This window comes from Camelus dromedarius, chromosome 16 (assembly GCF_036321535.1).
Source record: "Camelus dromedarius isolate mCamDro1 chromosome 16, mCamDro1.pat, whole genome shotgun sequence".
NCBI lineage: Eukaryota > Metazoa > Chordata > Mammalia > Artiodactyla > Camelidae > Camelus > Camelus dromedarius.
This window is the reverse complement of record NC_087451.1, coordinates 40,887,154-40,904,238: the sequence shown is the minus strand read 5'-3', so window position 1 is coordinate 40,904,238 and position 17,085 is coordinate 40,887,154. Positions and strand designations below refer to the sequence as shown.

The 17,085-nt window shown below is 37.8% G+C and overlaps 1 protein-coding gene across 3 annotated transcripts in view; it reads left to right on the top strand.

Moving 5' to 3' along the window:
* The window catches only part of TLK2 (tousled like kinase 2), a 101,514-nt gene that overhangs the window by 75,460 nt on the left and 8,969 nt on the right, over positions 1-17,085 (top strand). For all 3 annotated transcript variants that reach the window (XM_031468832.2, XM_031468830.2, XM_031468831.2), the window contains 7 exons: positions 506-572; positions 1,623-1,720; positions 3,346-3,427; positions 6,998-7,089; positions 11,825-11,914; positions 14,380-14,549; positions 15,742-15,880. In XM_031468832.2, coding sequence (XP_031324692.1) covers positions 506-572; positions 1,623-1,720; positions 3,346-3,427; positions 6,998-7,089; positions 11,825-11,914; positions 14,380-14,549; positions 15,742-15,880 — 738 coding nt within the window. The remainder of the gene's footprint in view (positions 1-505; positions 573-1,622; positions 1,721-3,345; positions 3,428-6,997; positions 7,090-11,824; positions 11,915-14,379; positions 14,550-15,741; positions 15,881-17,085) is intronic.

Here is a 17,085-nt window from a genome sequence, read left to right as displayed (position 1 = left end):
CTTCTTTATCCATTCATCTGTCAATGGACATTTAGGTTGTTTCCATGTCTTGGCTATTGTAAACAGTGCTGCTATGAAGCTGGACTCTTCCTGCTATGTTGTTCTTCTCTTAATATCAAGATCAGAGAGTTATCAAAAATAATAAAATACATTGGCTTACTATTTTCCCCTTTAAAAAAAACCTTAAGACATATAATTTTTGGTTGTCTCTTCTAATGGATTTTCATCTGAGTAAGGTATGAGATAAAACTCGTTTCATAAGGAGTGTAAAAATATAGCTCATTTATTTTTCTCATTTTTTACAAATTCGACTTCTGGCTTTGAATTCCTTCCTTCACATCACATCTGATAAATCATAGAAGTTTTTCTCTCGTCAAAAGACTGCAGGATAATCTGTCTTTTGGTCATTTTAACTACGAGATTCAGTGTACTGTATAACATGCTTTGGCATTAAGCACACTATGATTTCAAATAATTTACTGAAATTTCTGTCATTATTTTCCAGGTTAACTTTAGCAGAATACCATGAACAAGAAGAAATCTTCAAACTCAGATTAGGTCATCTTAAAAAGGTAAGTATGATGAGAAAATCTGTCTGGAGAAAAACAATTTTTAGTCTACATTTGTTGTTGAAGCTATTTGGTCATTTGGGCAAATTAATAGCTTCATATATCTGCAAGAATCTTCAATAGGTACTTTCACTATTACACCTAGTCTTCTAATAGTGGAGCTCTGATCTTTCAATTTTCAAGTCAACTGCAGCCAGGCAGTGAGAGTGCTTTTCCCACTAATGACGTAACCAGTAGATAATTCTGTATACCTCATAAGGCTTCACAAGTGATTATCTTTTTGGCAAAAATTAAATGTAAAAATAAGAGCAGATGGTGCTGAAATTGATATTTAACTTATTATGATATTTTAAATCACATAGCAGCTCTTACCTCTTGCCTGAACTAAGAAGAGCCATATTGTAACACAAAGGCACCTACAGAATTTGTTATTGACAGTGTTCACAAGGGTATCTTAGATATAGATGGCTCATGTCTTTAATTCAGCAGCCTATACATTTTTGGTGTTTATTGCTTATCTTGAAGATGGTCAGTAAGCATTCAATAAACTGCTATTTATGTGTGTGTGTGTGTGTGTGTCTCCCTCCCGCCTCCCCCAGTAGGTTCTCAGATCTTGTTAAGTCAGTAGAACTTAAGGCACCAAGTGTAATCCACACTTAGAGAACAGAACCCAATAGAGAACCTGGTTTTTGTTTAAAAAAGAAAAAAGTGCATGCCTATACGTATAAACGCAAAACAAACGTTTCTGGAAACTAACGCAAGAAACTTAAGTGTATATATCTGGGGAATGGGCATGGAGAAGAGAAAGGGGGGGGCAGAGGACTTTCATTTTTCCTGCTATACTTCTCTGTGTGGTTTGAATTTTATTTATTATTTTGCTTTGGGGTTTTTTTATGATTAGAATTCTGGTTCTTAAAAAAAAAATCTTTTTCAGTGCAAAACATCTTCCTTTAGCTTTTCATAAGAGAAGTGTCTGCTTTTGTTTTTGAAATGAGATTCTGAAAACGTAAAATTTCCTGTGTTCTGAGTTGGTTTTTTGTCTTTTCATTTTAGGAAGAAGCAGAGATCCAGGCAGAGCTGGAAAGGCTAGAAAGGGTTAGAAATCTACATATCAGGGAACTAAAAAGGATACATAATGAAGATAATTCACAGTAAGCAAGTTGGGGGTATGTTGGGTTGGAGATTGCTGAGCACTTTCTAGCATGAATCGAATGGTCTAGAATGATATTTTTGCTTAATGTAAATTTGGTATATGATTCCATAGTGTGCTTAGCGCTATTATAGTATGTAATACAGTTTTAGGAACAGAATTATGATTTGTGTTAGTTTAAATATATGTAAATATATTAGGTTTATATATTAAATATATATCTATGCATACAGTATAGCAGTTTTACACAAGTAGAGGTTACTAAAGCAATATGCTTTGTAGTCACAAATGGTTTGGTTGTAGTGTATGTTCAGATTTACCTACAGAGCCTTATTAGGGTGAAGCGAAGGGTGACAGTATGGTGTTGTGGAAAGATCACTGGGTTGAGATGACAGTTTCTCAGTGACCTTTACGGGCCATTCAAATGTTGAGATGTTTAAGAAAAACTTTTAAGTTCAGCACAGTAAATAATGATAAATGTTCACCTTTGTTTATAACTCATTTAAGGGGTTGAAACTATGAAAAGTAGATTGCAAGTGGGAAATGGCTTCTATCCATAATCTGTTCTTTCCCACATTTTTCTGACTCTGAAACATGATTTTATTTTTGACATAGCTACAGCTTGTGTATTTTTGGCCAGTATGAGCCCTGGACTTTCCTTTCTGTAAAGTGGCAGGCAACAACAGTTCCCATTACTGAGCACTATGTGTCAGGCAGGGTGCTAAATGTCCTTATGTTGTGTCACTTAATCATCACAATAATCAAATGAGATAGGTCATCTTCAATAAATAGATCTGGAAACTGGCTTAGACAAATTAACTTGACCAGGGACCAGGGACTAGTGTGACCAAACAAAGAGTTGATATGTGGAGCTGACTCCCAAGCTAACCACAATGCAGAAATGTCACCTCTCTCCACAGGCATGCCATTCTCTCTCCACAGGCATGCCATTCTCTCAAAATCAAAATAAAGTAATTTCAGGATTATTAGTGGGGCTGTTTAAGATCAGGAACTAGGCAGAAATATTTTTCAAGTTATTTTTGCCAGAAACTCTAATTTCTTTGTCTTATTGTTAGAAAATGATACAAGGTGGACTCCTATATGGGGAAAACATTTATATCACGAAGACTTAACATCTTAAAGAGAAAACACGTAGAACATGTGACTCATAATGAAATCTTTTTAAAGGCCAAAAATCTTAGAATTTTAGTTTATGTAGTTCTGTAATGGCAGAAGCATGTGGTTCTTGAATGGTTTGGAGGAACCAAGTAGCGCAGTTTGAAAATCTCTGTTCTAGTGTATAGTTTGCCCCCCACAGTTTATAGCAGAGCAGAAAGGGAGGGAGGTCAACAAATGTCACTAGTCTAATTGTGGCTATGCTGAGGCTGGCACCCATGGTGCATGACTCTACAGCTAATGCTGTTCATTGTACTTATGCTGTCTCGGAACTATAGAACTTAACTATAGAACATAAAATGCTCAGAATTTGCTGTATTGGTGATCATTGCCAAGCTGTTGGCAGTAGCTGTAATCATGTGTATAACATGTTAGATTTTCTGGGAAACATGGAAAATTGTGTAGTCCTTGACCTCTGGGTGTTATTGTTATATATTCCTGTTTCCACAGATTTAAAGATCATCCAACGCTAAATGACAGATATTTGTTGTTACATCTTTTGGGTAGAGGAGGTTTCAGTGAAGTTTACAAGGTAAGTATGAGGAACTGGGTACAGAGACTGAGGGTTAAATTATTGATTATTATCAACTTGGAGAACATTAAGAATAGTGATAACTGTGGGTTGATAGCTATTGGTTGAAATTCAAAAACTTTAAGAACCTGTACCTTTGGGAGAACTTCTTCCAATAAACTTAAGTAACTAAGCAAAATACAATACTTTACCCTGTTTTCAAGTTTGAAAAGTAAATAATTATAGATTTAAAAAAAAACAGGAAGAGAAAATAACATTCATGTCTGGGTAATGGAATTATGGCGATTTTTATTCTAGTTTTGTACTTTCTGCCCATCTTCATTTGTTAGAAATGAATGTTACTTTTAAACAAAATAGATTTGTTAAAATTAATTCTTTGAAAACGTGGTTTTTATTTTTAAAATGTTCTCATTTTCTAAGTCAGCATTTAGTAGCGCTGGCATTCTGAAGGAGTGTCCTGGCTTAGAGTACTTCAGTTGGGCCAGCAAAGTACAGGCTGCTATGCCTCCAGTTGATTTTTCCTAAATGAGGAATTCGGTCTGTTTTAAATGTAACTGCAGATATATCACACATTAACCAGTCATGGCCTCCTTAAACTTCTGTAGATGTTTCTAGCACCTAGCTTTTAAATGCTGAATTGGTTTGTTAAGTGTTCTTTACTGCGTGGCCCTGGTAATTCCCTCTTTCCTAAGGTGTAGCCTTTGCTGTTGTGATTTATGTTATGCCCATATGAATTTTTATATGGGAGATCTTTTGAGTAAAATAATTTTTCATTTCAGATAACAATAAAAACTAGTTGTACTATTTTCCCTTTTTATAATATTTTTCATTGTGGTTATATATATATATACACACAAATATATATAAAACATTGGCCATTTTAATTAACCATTTTTTAAGTGTACAATTCAGTGGCATTAAGTACATTCACAGTGTTGTGAAACTGTCATCACTATACATTTCCAGAACTGTAATAATTAGTTTTAGTGTACTGCTGGGTTTGATTTTCTAATATTTTGCTCATATTTTTAGTCTGTGTACATAGTAGGACTGACTCATAGTTGTCTTCTGTGTGCAAGCAGCATTGTCTAGCTCTTGTGTCTTAGTTATCCTAGAACGAGTTGTGAAATTCTCTTCTGTGTTCTGGAATGCTCTGCATTACATAGGAATTGTTGGCTTCCTAAAAGTTTGTTAGAACTGAATCATAAAATCACCTAGGTAGATGTCATTTTAGAGGAAAGCTATTTGACAACCTTTTCGGTTCCTTCTATAAATACTGATCTATTCAGATTTTCTTTCCCTTCTTAATTTGGTTTTGGTAATTCAGTTTTTCTGGAAAATCACTCTGTTTCATCTTGATTTAAAAATATCCATACCTTAGTTATTTCTCTTTTCTTTTGAAATGTTTATTTTTGTTGATAAAATCTACTGTTTTATGTTTTCTATTAACTTTTGCTTTCAGTCTTTCCTTCTGCTTTCTTCTTTGTTTTCATTTTTGAACCATATGCTTAATTTATTTTTTATTTTTGGTAATTTTTAAAAATTGTGGTTAAAAAACATGTAACAAATTTATCATTCACTCTTTTAATGTGTACAGTTCAGTAGTGTTAGGTATATTCATGTTGTTTTGAAACAGCTCTCTAGAACTTTCTCATCTTGCAAAACCCACTAGCTCTACTCACTAATCAGTAACTCTTTTTCCTCTCTCCCCAGCCACTGGTAGCCACTGTTCTAGTTTCTGGTTTTATGAATTTGATTACTTTTAGATACCTCATATGAGTGGAATCACACAGTGTTTGTCCTTTTGTGATTAATTTGTTTCACTCAGATTAATATTCTCAAAGCATCCACGTTGAAGCATGTGACAGAGTTTCCTTCTTTTTAAGGCTGAATAACCTTCCATTGTATGTATATACTTCATTTTCTTTATCCGTTCATCTGCCAGTGGACATTTGGGTTGCTTCCTCCTCTTGTCTGTTGTAAACAATGCTGCTTTGAACATGCATGTGCAAATATCTCTGAGACTCTGCTTTCAGTTCTTTTGGCTTTATACCCAGAGGTGGGACTGTTCCTTTTTAAAAACCATTAAAATTGGTTCTTGGTGCTTTCCAGTTACCTGTTAGCGATTTCTTCATCCTGTTTTTTTCCTAGTATATTCTTCAAACATTTTAACATTTCTGAGATCTAGATGCTTCTTAGAGTGATGTGTACATTTAATGTAGTTATTGTTTTGCTGTTTTCCACTCCCCAGAAGCCCTTCTTAATTGAGTGATGGATCATAGTGTCTTGGATTCAAAAATATGGTGTGGTAATTGGAATAAATGACACTTACAGTTCATTAGTGCTCTTACAAATTAGGTGATATTTAATCTGGTTTTTAATAGTTTGAAATGGTTCTCTACTATAAAGCCATGATGCATGCATGCAGGTGGACTTCAGAATTTGAAACAAAAATACAGTTCAAAAGTTTCCATTTCCATGAAATAAGATGTTTGTTCTGTTTGAATTGTTTGGTTTTTATATTTTAAAAAACACTGGTTTAAATTTAATATAAATTAGAAGTTTCTTTTATAAGCAACCCTCTTTTGTATCCTGTGCTTTCCTAGAGGTAGCTTACATTTTAAAAGATCTGTGGAACTGTAATTACCACTGTTCACGGACTGTTTATTCTGTGCCTGTTGCCTTCATCTGTTTGTACATCTGTGGAAGCTGGCAGATAGTTGATAATAATGTTGGAACTGAAGTAGTAAGTTTTTAATCCGAACTTTTAAAGCCCAAGAAAATCTATTCATTCTGAAGGAGTTCCCTAATAAATTCTTTTGAACAGGGGAAATCTGTTGTATTAAAGTGCTACTTACTTTGTCAAATTGTGATTTACACCAGGCATCCTCAAAAACCTGTTACCTTTTTTCATTGCATAAGATAGCACTGTGTAGCCAGCAGTGGTGGGGATCAAAAACTGCTTTTTATTTACTAGCATTTAGGGGTGGGACTAAAGGTAGAGCTGTATTTTTATTGTTGTTTTTGTTTCTGTTTTTATTTCAATAAATAGTATAACAAATTAAAAGATTATTTTCTAGACAAACAGCAAAGAGAGGTGTATCTTGGGGGATTGTTTCTCAAGGAGGCAGACAGTCTGTGTCCCTAGCGTTTCAAAAGTGGCAGGACTTACTGCTGAAGCTTGTCAAGTCCTGGTGTCAGCCGAGGGGCGAGAATCAACCTAGGGGAGAAAAGTCCCAGCTAGGGTATAGGATGTCTGGGAAGAGAATTGTTTGGGAATGACTGTTAAGGCATGGGCTGTCTTTCTGTTTGTGGTGTATGCTTGGTTTTATTTTCTAAACCCCTTGGTGCCAGTGCGTCTGGAGACTTCTAAATTATCTGATCACAAGTTTCAAGAAGATGATTGCAGCTCTGAGACAAGTGTGTGCTGTGTTGTCCACCACTATTGTTACTTAATAATGCACTTTGGACTTTGAATATGTTAGTCTTTTAAATAGAAGTTTCAAGTCAGTTGCCTGTAATTCTTGTTTAGCATTTATCCAGAATGTAATTTATTCCTTTTCTTTACAGGCATTTGATCTAACAGAACAAAGATATGTAGCTGTGAAAATTCACCAGTTAAATAAAAACTGGAGAGATGAGAAAAAGGAGAATTACCACAAGTAAGTGATACTAGAGTGCTCATTTTTTGAAATTTAGTAATAATAGATGTAGTTTGAGCATTGTGTTAAGAGCTTTACATGCTTTATTGTTGTTTCATTTAGTCCTCATAACTGTCCTAGGAGTGAATACATTTTCTGTTTTACTGATGAGGAAACTGATACTTAACAGAATTTGAGTAACAGTTAAGAAATGGCTAAGCTGGTATTTAAATCTAGACTTCTCTTAACCCAAAGCCGATGCTTTTAACCCTCCCCTTCCATTGTGTCTAAAATTAGCTATAATAAACAAGTAAAGCCTTAGAAATTATTGTTGCTTGTTTGTAGAAACCAGATGAGAGTGTTCTTTAGTGGTCTGGGAAGCTTGGGAAGCTTCGGGTGGGTTTTTTTTTTTGCTGCTTCAGTCATTTCACTTTGGAGGAGATAGTTGGGGGGGGGCATCTGCTGTGCCTCAGTGGTGCCTGTTTGACTTGTTCAGTTCCTCAGTGCTGTGCTCACTGACCCCATTTCAAAGTTCTTGGTCTTCAGTGTCCCAGTTAGTGTGCTTTCCTGTGTTTAGAATGTGCTTGTGGCAGCCCTTATCTGTACTTGGGGTTGGAGGTGGGAGGGTGACTTCTTTAGAATGAATAGTTATTACATGTGCAGGTGTGAATTTCTTTGTTCCACTAATGTCAGGCTTTGCCTGTCCTGACACTACCCACCCCCACCTCCTCCCTACCAGCATCAGAACATTGGTGTTCATGGTTCATTTGCTTGGGAGGCCACGCAGACTTAATTTGCTATTAGGATCCCCACCGGGCTTAATATTGTTTCTTTGTTGTACTACCTTAGTCATGTCCTACCCCTGAAAGGAGGAGATAGCCCCTTTTGATATAAAGCAGTCTGCCTCCTTTCTATAAAAGCAGTTTTGTTTTTTTCTTATAAACAGTACTTTGAGGGGAAAGAAGCAGTGGACTTTGAAGTAGCGTTTTAGTAAGCGTCTAAATCTCCTGGGGAAAATAAAACATTTCTACATCATCAACCTGTTCTTGGGGCGTGGAGCAAGGCAACGCTTGCTTTATACCTCCAGTTCACTGGGGACCCGAGAACTCTTCCTCTTCCATGCAGACTGGCAGTGGTTCTCAGCACTGGGCAAGAGAAGGTTCCTGTGGCATTAAGAGACATAGGGCTTAGCAGAGGTAGGAAAAGGGATGGTGTGTGCTCTATGCATGACACCCCACATGTGTCCCTTATGTGACAGGCAGCTGTAGTCCAGATGCTTCTGAGGAGCAGTTACATTATTGTAAGTGTATTCCAGGCACTTGACATGCAGGGACGAATGGCACGCCGCAGTGAATGCCAGGGAGCCAGTCAGAGAAGGAAACCACATGTTGTTCTGACTAGTTAGAAATATGGTGAGAAATGTCCCCATTATACTGAGAGTCTCAGAGTACCTGAGGGTGTAGGAACAGTACATGCATCTCTCTGAAAATGCCCTCCAGCAATCCTTGGAGCCTGTTCTGCATCTTCCCTGTATGCTGACCACTAACCCAGTTGACTACCAGAGGTCAACGGTGGTCAAACTTGAGAAAATAATTCCTGTGCAGAGTTTTTGCAAATCTATATGTGCTTTGCATATTTATGCATATTTTGCTAGTCTCAGTATACAGCTTTTAGGCTGATCTTAAAATGAACTCTTGAGGGTTCTGCTCACCCTAGCCTTTTTGTTTGTTTGTTTTGGGGGGAGGTAATTAGGTTTATTTATGTATTTACAGAGGAGGAACTAGGGATTAAACCCAGGACTTCATGCATGCTAAGCATGCACTCTACTACTTGAGCTATACCTGCTCCCCCCACACCCTAGCCTTTTGAAGCAGTGAGGGATTGAAGCCAGGACCATGTGCCTCCTTGACACACTTGGCAAGCTGTTTGTGTCCTGGTGGGTGTGGATTGGGTGTCGTTCCACATTTGTCTACCAGATGGAGTCATAGAGCAAGTGAAGGGAATTGTCTCATTTTTCTGATCTGTTTACCAGTTCAGCTTAGGTTTGCAGTGTTGCTTCCTAGTCTTTGTATCCTCACCAGAGGTGGGAATTATGGCACTGGAGCACCTTCTGTGGAGTTGTCTGGGCAGGGGCCATCTCTGAGCTGATAGACACACTTGGGGAGGGAGTATGCAAAGTTTTTGTGACCTCCATTCATCCTTGGGGGAAAATTCTTAAAACGCTTCCACCTTTCTTTGAAAGGTTTTGCTTGCTAAGTGATACGAAACCATACTGATGAATTTCAGGCTACAGATAATAGTCAATTAGCAAAATGTTATTAATTCCTTTAAACTTACTTAAATTAAGGAGGCTTATATTAAGAACCTAACAGATTTCAGACAATGCTTCAAAAATTCAGTATTAAACTGAAAAGTAGTATACTTCACTGTTGTGGTAACATAAAATAAGAAAATGCTACTGCTATTACCCTACATAGTAAGGTCTTTTGATTGCTTTTCCTTTTGAGGGGATGACTTCCCAGCCCCATCTGGAATCAAGATATTTATTTGGGTAAAAAAAAAAAAAAAGGAAGAATTCAAAGAAAATAAAAAGTTGTTGTAGTGTTTATTTTTGAGTTCTGTTCTTTACCCCCTCTCCTCTCCTTCCCCCACAAACAAGTAACACTGATTGTTCTACTTTGGCATTATTAACGCATTAATAGGTATTACTCGATGACTCCCCAAAATAACATATTAAGAACTTTACAGTAGAGAAAATTTCATATAAAGCTATCCAAGGATGTAACTGTGTCTGAAGTAGTTAGTATACACTTGTATAATACTCTTCTAATTTTCTAGGGTAAAATCATTGAAAGTCTAAATATATATCCACGTATAAGAGAGCAAAAGACTAACACTTTTAGTGAAGAAGTTTTTCCTGTTTCTATTAAAGTTCTGTATAGTGCATTAATCCTTTGAATGCTAAGTTGAAAGTTGAACATATGAAGGGCATGGCAGAGCCTCTGCTTTAACTAGTAAAGTGAAAGAAATGGCCTTAGAGCCTGACGTGACGTTGAGGAAGTGCTTTGACACAGAAAAGTTTTCTAAGTTGGTGAGGACTTTGAATGACACTTCCTTTGATTCATAATTCTTGCCTCCTTTATTTTCCTCTATTTTTTGTACCTTGATGGAGAAATTGTTCTCTACTCTGAAATGCACAAAATCAAAAAGTTAAAAAAGGTGGGGAGCTATAGATTTATAGTGTGTTTGAGTAAGAAATGACTTAACAGTGATCTATTTAGTCCATAGGTTTCTAAACTTGTGTTTTTAGAAACAGCATCACCTTTATTTTAGCAAATGAAGTGCTACAAGGAATCTTGTTATATGAAAAAGGACGGTGTGGAGTTGCTTTCGTGAAATGAGGGGTTTGGTAGAAGTTACATTTGATTAGCTTCTCTCCGGATGCATTTGTATCCAAGGAGCTCCTTTTAAAACTTCCAGTCTGCTGCAGAGATGGGGCAGGCCAGAGAGGTGCTGTCACAGAGCTCAAACTTGAAGCCAAGGTTTCTTGGTCCCAGTGTGACGTGTGTTCCAACAGTGCTCTGCCTCACTGCTGGCCAGTCTTTTCTTTTCAGAAGGAAATATGGATGCTGATTAAATAAAGCATCAGAAGAAGCAAAAACGGCCAAAAAGTCGCAACTTGAAAAATAAACCTAATCAAACAAAGTTTCCATTGGGGAAAAACAATTACTTTTAGATTCCTTTTCTTTCCTGTAATTGTTCATCAGCTTTTCATTGGTTGAGTACTTTCTGTGTATTTTTGACATGCTGGAATACACCAGTTTCAGAAAATGTCGTGTGTGTGTGTGTGTGTGTGTGTGTGTGTGTGGTTTTATTTTACCATACTGTGGAAAGTTTCTCTTTTCTGTCTTTCCTTATAGCTAAATGCCCCAAACTAAATGGTGCTATATTACTTATAGTAATATGTAATAATATATATGATATTTATAATATGTATAATATATAATATCCTATTGCTTTCTTTGTAAATAAGAACTAAATACTTTTAAAATTGGTAATTCCATTATATTAACACATTCTACTATTCTTTTAAAATTCAGTATATGAATATGTCAGATTATATAATGCTTTCTTGTTCCTAATCTTCCTAAATAATTTTACATTGGAAAAGTACCAAAATAAGATGTTAATACATATTTATAAATTCTTGTTTTAAGAAAACTAGGGTTTCCATAATTTCAAATTTGTAATCAGATTTGCATTTTCTTAGAAGGAAGTAAATCTGATAATTCTTTAAATTATTTTTTGTAAGGAGTAAGGTTTAAAAACAAATTTAAAGTATCATTAATTGCCTTATCTAACTGGTAGTCCTTTTACCCAATGAGTTTACATGCTAAAATCGGTCCCCTTGATGTAACCCCAGAATATAAACTTTTATACATAGGAAATATCAGCTTTAGAGGAGAGAAAAATTGCTGTCTGTATGCATTTTAAAGCTCTGATATTCAGATATAAATATAAAAGAGGTGAGATTGTCATAGAACGAACTTGAAAGGGTAAAAGGTGAGCACCTACTATTTTCTGAACAGCTTGGTAGATACTGGTAGAGAAAACAGGGTGAAGAAAGGACGAGGTGGACCTGAATGGAATGAATATGCAAGAATAGTGGAGAAGTCAGAGAATATTTAGGGTATCCTGGAAGAGTACTAAGAGACCGGCCAAAATACACCATGTTGATTTTCTGTTTTATTTACAGGCATGCATGTAGGGAATACCGGATTCACAAAGAACTGGATCATCCCAGAATAGTTAAGCTGTATGATTACTTTTCACTGGACACTGACTCGTAAGTGCTTTCTTTACCGTTTTAGCTTAGCAGTTAATGTTATTTTCTTGCAGTGTATTGATGACTCAAGGAACAGAGTTTTAACTATCAGCTCTCGGAAGCTGGCACAAATTGGTGCCAGCATACCACTGACAAGCACCAATCAAGAGAGTCTTACCTCACCCTGGAGACTCTGATGAGCACTGACTGGCCTTTTAAAGAAGTACCAGCAATGTGACTTTGTCGTACAATGAGAATGACTGTGGCATAGCCCAGTGCTGCATCTTAAAATGTAGGTTCGTAGGCTTAGGGGGATCTCAGTTTAGCCTTATTGTGTTGTAGGTGGAGATTTGAGGACCAGAGAAGCCCAGTGACTTATCTGAGATCTTTAATAATCTTAGACATTGTTTTGTTTTATTACTTGGTGTACATAAGCTCTAGCACCTCTGGGTTTATCCAGGGAGTTTAGAAATATTTCAGCATTTGGAAACATTTTCTCTATAGGAGCCTGAACTAAGACGGGAGAACATACCTAGATCTGGCCCACAGGTGTTTCTGCCTCCCAGGGTAATTTGGCCTGTTCCATACAGCACGTGTCTCAGAGATTGCTGCTCAGAGAACCGGCCCACATTTAGAAACGGCCCCAAAAGGAGACCATAATTCCCTTTGGAAACATCCACTTAGGGATTTCCCCTTTCAAGTCGGAGGCACCCGGCCTTTGTATCCAGCCCAGTTGTGTGTAGCATGGAGTCAGGTTCAGAAAATTGTCTAGTTAGAGAGCAGGTTTCCACAGGGTGGCTTTATTGCTTTGCTTTGAGAAAGTTCCTTGAATACTAGGAAGAATACCCCCTACCCCCAATGTAAATACAAGTCATTTCAAAGATGATGACTTAAGATTATCTGCTGTTTTGAATTTTATACACACTTTTAATTAATATGAGAAATTGAGTTGATTCTGTGCTCTTCTTGAGTTGTTTACTTTGTTCTTCCTATTGTGTATGTGGTGAGTTTTCACCAAAAATAAGTCAGACCATGTTTCAGAAAGTCTTCTGAGAGTTGTTCAGGTATTAAAAGTGAGATTTTATTTTCAACTTGCATTTGGGTCAAAAATTAATTCACTAAGCTTGAGAGTCTCAGATTTCAGCATCTCAGATCAGAGAAGCTATAAATTTTAGACTGTTTTCTCAAATAGGGTGCTAGCGTGTTAGGACATGCTGTGTTTCATAAGAAGCATAAGCTGTTACTCAGTTTGGGGATCCCACAGGACTGTGTCCACATTTCATTGCTGTACTTTTTGTAGGCCTCAAATTGCCCAGAGCCCTGTAGTGCTGGTCCTGAGTCTGTTTGCTCTCAGGTCTGCTTTTCACCCTTCCCCTGTGCTACATTTTAAGTGTGTTGGCCCTTGTGCTTACCTGTGTCAGTTCTTGTTCATCGGGGTTCAGCCAGTGGGGAGGCAGGTGGTGGTGGTGGGTGGGGTCCCCTCCCCCCAACTGTGGTTCCAGTTTCCTCTGGTGACCCTGGTTCTGTTTGTGCCATCTCCTCCCTCTGGCCCCTAGGGTGCTAATGACTTCCTGCTCTAGATGATTTCTGGGGTGCTCACTGGCTGCTTTGTCTTCTCAGCTCCTCCGTCATCTGTGTGATCAGTTCTCTGAATTAAAGCCTCTCTGTTTTAAATTCTCAAGTGGTTTTTATTTCCCAGCTTGACCCTGAGTGATTTACCCACTTTGTCACAACTTAGACTAGTTTAAAAGGTATCCATCTCTCAGGAAGCCTTACTTCAGCTTATAACTGCCTTAGAAGATAGACACATGACCCTTAATGCCACAAATGGTATGTAGTTCTTAATTTGGGTCTATATGATTTATTGATGTAAGTGAAAGAAACAACTAATTCTATGTAATAATACATTTATTAGAATCACAAATACTGTACTTTAAAAAGCTCTTTTATGCCTCGTATGTTTAGCAAAGAGAAATTATAGAACAGTATGTGCTAAACTGCCAGGAGAGGTAGTTGCAGTCAGCCCTTGGGACCTGGGCAGACCCTACATTTTCTTCCTCACTGGCCACACTCAGGATCGTATAAAATGTTTGCAGTGAGAATCGTGACTTGGTCATAATGTAGTTGTTTAGAAATGAAGCATCACGTGGATAGTAAAGGAGACCCCTCTGAAAAGATACCTCGCTTAAATATGTGACAGTTCTTGTCGGTATTCTTAGTCTGGATTCAAGAAGGGGTGTGCCCTGGGTGAACTTGAGCACAGCAGGTTCCAACATGAAAGGTGTGGAGACTTTTCACCAAGAGAGTAAGCAGTTTTCTTCCTGGAAACCACTCAGGTAACTGATACTGAATGAAGAATAGAAGAGTAGTTTGAGGAGCAAAAGAAAGAAGTGAGAAGCTAATTAACCTGATGTTTTCACTGGGCTGATTTAGTTAGACTTAATCTGCTTGTTCTTATTGGTCAATGTTGGTTTATTTGTCTTTAGGTTTTGTACAGTATTAGAATACTGTGAGGGAAATGATCTGGACTTCTACCTGAAACAGCACAAATTAATGTCGGAGAAAGAGGCCCGATCCATTATCATGCAGATTGTGAATGCTTTAAAGTACTTAAATGAAATAAAACCTCCCATCATACACTATGACCTCAAACCAGGTATGTCTGACTTTTAGGAGACAGTATCGGTAGCTTTTCTTTGGTCTTATAAGTGACTTTTAATTTTATAAAGTTAGGGGATTTGGCGGGAGCCAAGAAGGCCTAATAACATCTGACTAAATTCCCTGGGTAGGTGTGGGAATACGAGAGTTCTGGCCACACAGCACTGGGTTTAAGAGGGTGGGTCATATTAAATGCTCTGGAGAAACAATGCTCTTGTCTTTAGAGCCAGGGCAGTTCATGATGTAAGTCTGATTAAGAAAGAACTGCTCTGGCAAGCTCGGTTTTGTTCTTTCCCATTACTCACACTACATAGCAGTTCCTCTACTCCAAGTCTCTTTGATAAGTGACCCAAAGTTAACAGCTTACTTTGCACATATGTCTCCCATTTCATTTAATTCCAAGCAGAGTTTTCCATCTTTTCCATCACTTTGATAGTTATCAGCTAAGTAGAGAGCAGTTAGACTTCTTACTTCCGTTTGTGATTGTCATCCTCGGCTGTTTTTTAGAAGTCTGCACGTAGACAGCTTTAACCAGCTGAGCTTGTTAAAGGAAGATGCCCATTTACCTCCTGGTGGGCACGGTTGTTAACTTTTCTTTCCTCTTCTGATAGCTGCATATTAAATCTCACTTTTCACTATTCTTTAATGTTCTAGTATAATTCAAATGACTAAAAAATTCATTAAAGAGATGGCCATTGTGTGATGATGGGTTTTCTGTCACTGAATCCAATACATTTTCCTTTCCTGCTGCAGGAGCTGTAGGTGGCACTGTGGTACTAGCTTAGAATCCTTTGTATGTTTTCTTTGACTTTTTTCCCCCTGAAACTACTGTTCTAAACAGGGTGGTTTAGAGATTCTTACTGAAAGTTCAGATGAAACTTTCCAACTATTTCTGACCAACCATACAAGTGATATTTTACTTTGGCGAGTTAATTATTTTTTTCCACTGCTCATAGTGGTGGTTTTGGCACATTAAGCAGGTGATTCTTGGAAAATGGAAGTTTTCAGCCAGACACTTAGGACTCTCCCCTCACATCCAGAGTCCAGATCATTTTATTCCAGAGATTGAGGTGTTTGCTACTGCGAGCAAGAGTTTGAGTTCAGTTCTCCCCTTCTTATCTATCATTACCTTGGATTTTTCTCTTAATTTATAAGTCTCTTTTTATTCATGAAGATTTTTATCTTTCTAGGTAATATTCTTTTAGTAAATGGTACAGCGTGTGGAGAGATAAAAATCACAGATTTTGGTCTTTCCAAGATCATGGATGATGATAGCTACAATTCAGTGGATGGCATGGAGCTAACGTCACAAGGTGCTGGTACTTATTGGTAGGTATCTGGGAGATCTGTCAGGTTGGCTGGTGGAGATGTGGCTCTGCTATACTGATGTGCTGGTAATTATTAATTAAATTACATCCTGTCTGCTTAGGCAAAAATGCTGTAACCCGTAGTAGACTTTCCTCTCCAAATAGTTACTGCCTTTTCAGCAGTTTGACTCTTTGGATTTACATTAATTTGTCTCAATTTTTCTTTCTATTGTAAGAGATTATGTGTGGTCAGGGGTTTGAGTTGTGGATTTCCTCCATAAACCTGGCCCTACCAATTAGGTAGAGAATGAAGTTGTTCATATGTATGTAAAGAATGGCCCTAAATTCTTCTCAGTACAAATGCAGGTCTCTCTTTATGAGTTAATGGGGTCTGGGATTGCCTGAGGATGATGGACTCTCACGAACTAGGTTGTGAAGCTCAGGTTGTAAAATAACCACAGCATCCCTTGAAATCTAAACAGGAAAAAGTGAGCGCCATTTGCCAAGAAGTTTACCCATTTCTGGCAGCCATGTTCTAAAAGGTTTTGAGCCACATTTCCTCCCATCTGTTGTCACTCATCTACCCCCAGCCACCCTGCCCACCTAGCTCTACCTGCCTGTGCTATGCCTGTCCTGCTTCTACCTAGTACTACTTCTGATAGTGAGAACCATAAAGGATACCTGCAGCTCAGGCATTTGACTTTGTGATTATACGGGGGTGGTAACACAGAGCCACACGTTGGAATGTATGATTCTGAACATGGAGAAGCCTCTAGTAGCACTAAGGGAGGGGGACACATGCTTTAAACCCCAGGGTCAGTTGGTCAGATCATTTATGTTTGAGACTGGAAGGCCCTGCCCTGCCAGGCTCTTAGCAGAATAGTGACTGCCTGGGAATGAGGTTGTTGATGTGAAGGAGTCAGAGAAGAGGGGGATGTCACAACACGCAGGAGCAGCCCTGCTCTCATCAGCCCGCTCATGTTTATGTTATGTATATTAAAGAATCGATCCGGCCCTGCTAAAAACACCACGTACACAAAATGTCTACTTTCTGTTGCTTCTTATTGTTTGTGGAGATGGTACCTATAGTGAAAATCAGTCGCTAAATTAAAACTTTGAGATTCTCAGCTTAAAATAGAAGCTACATTTACAGTGTTTATTCACTGGGGTGGTTATTGTGGGTTTAGTGTTCCTGTCACTAAATGATACAAAAATATCTGCTGTTGG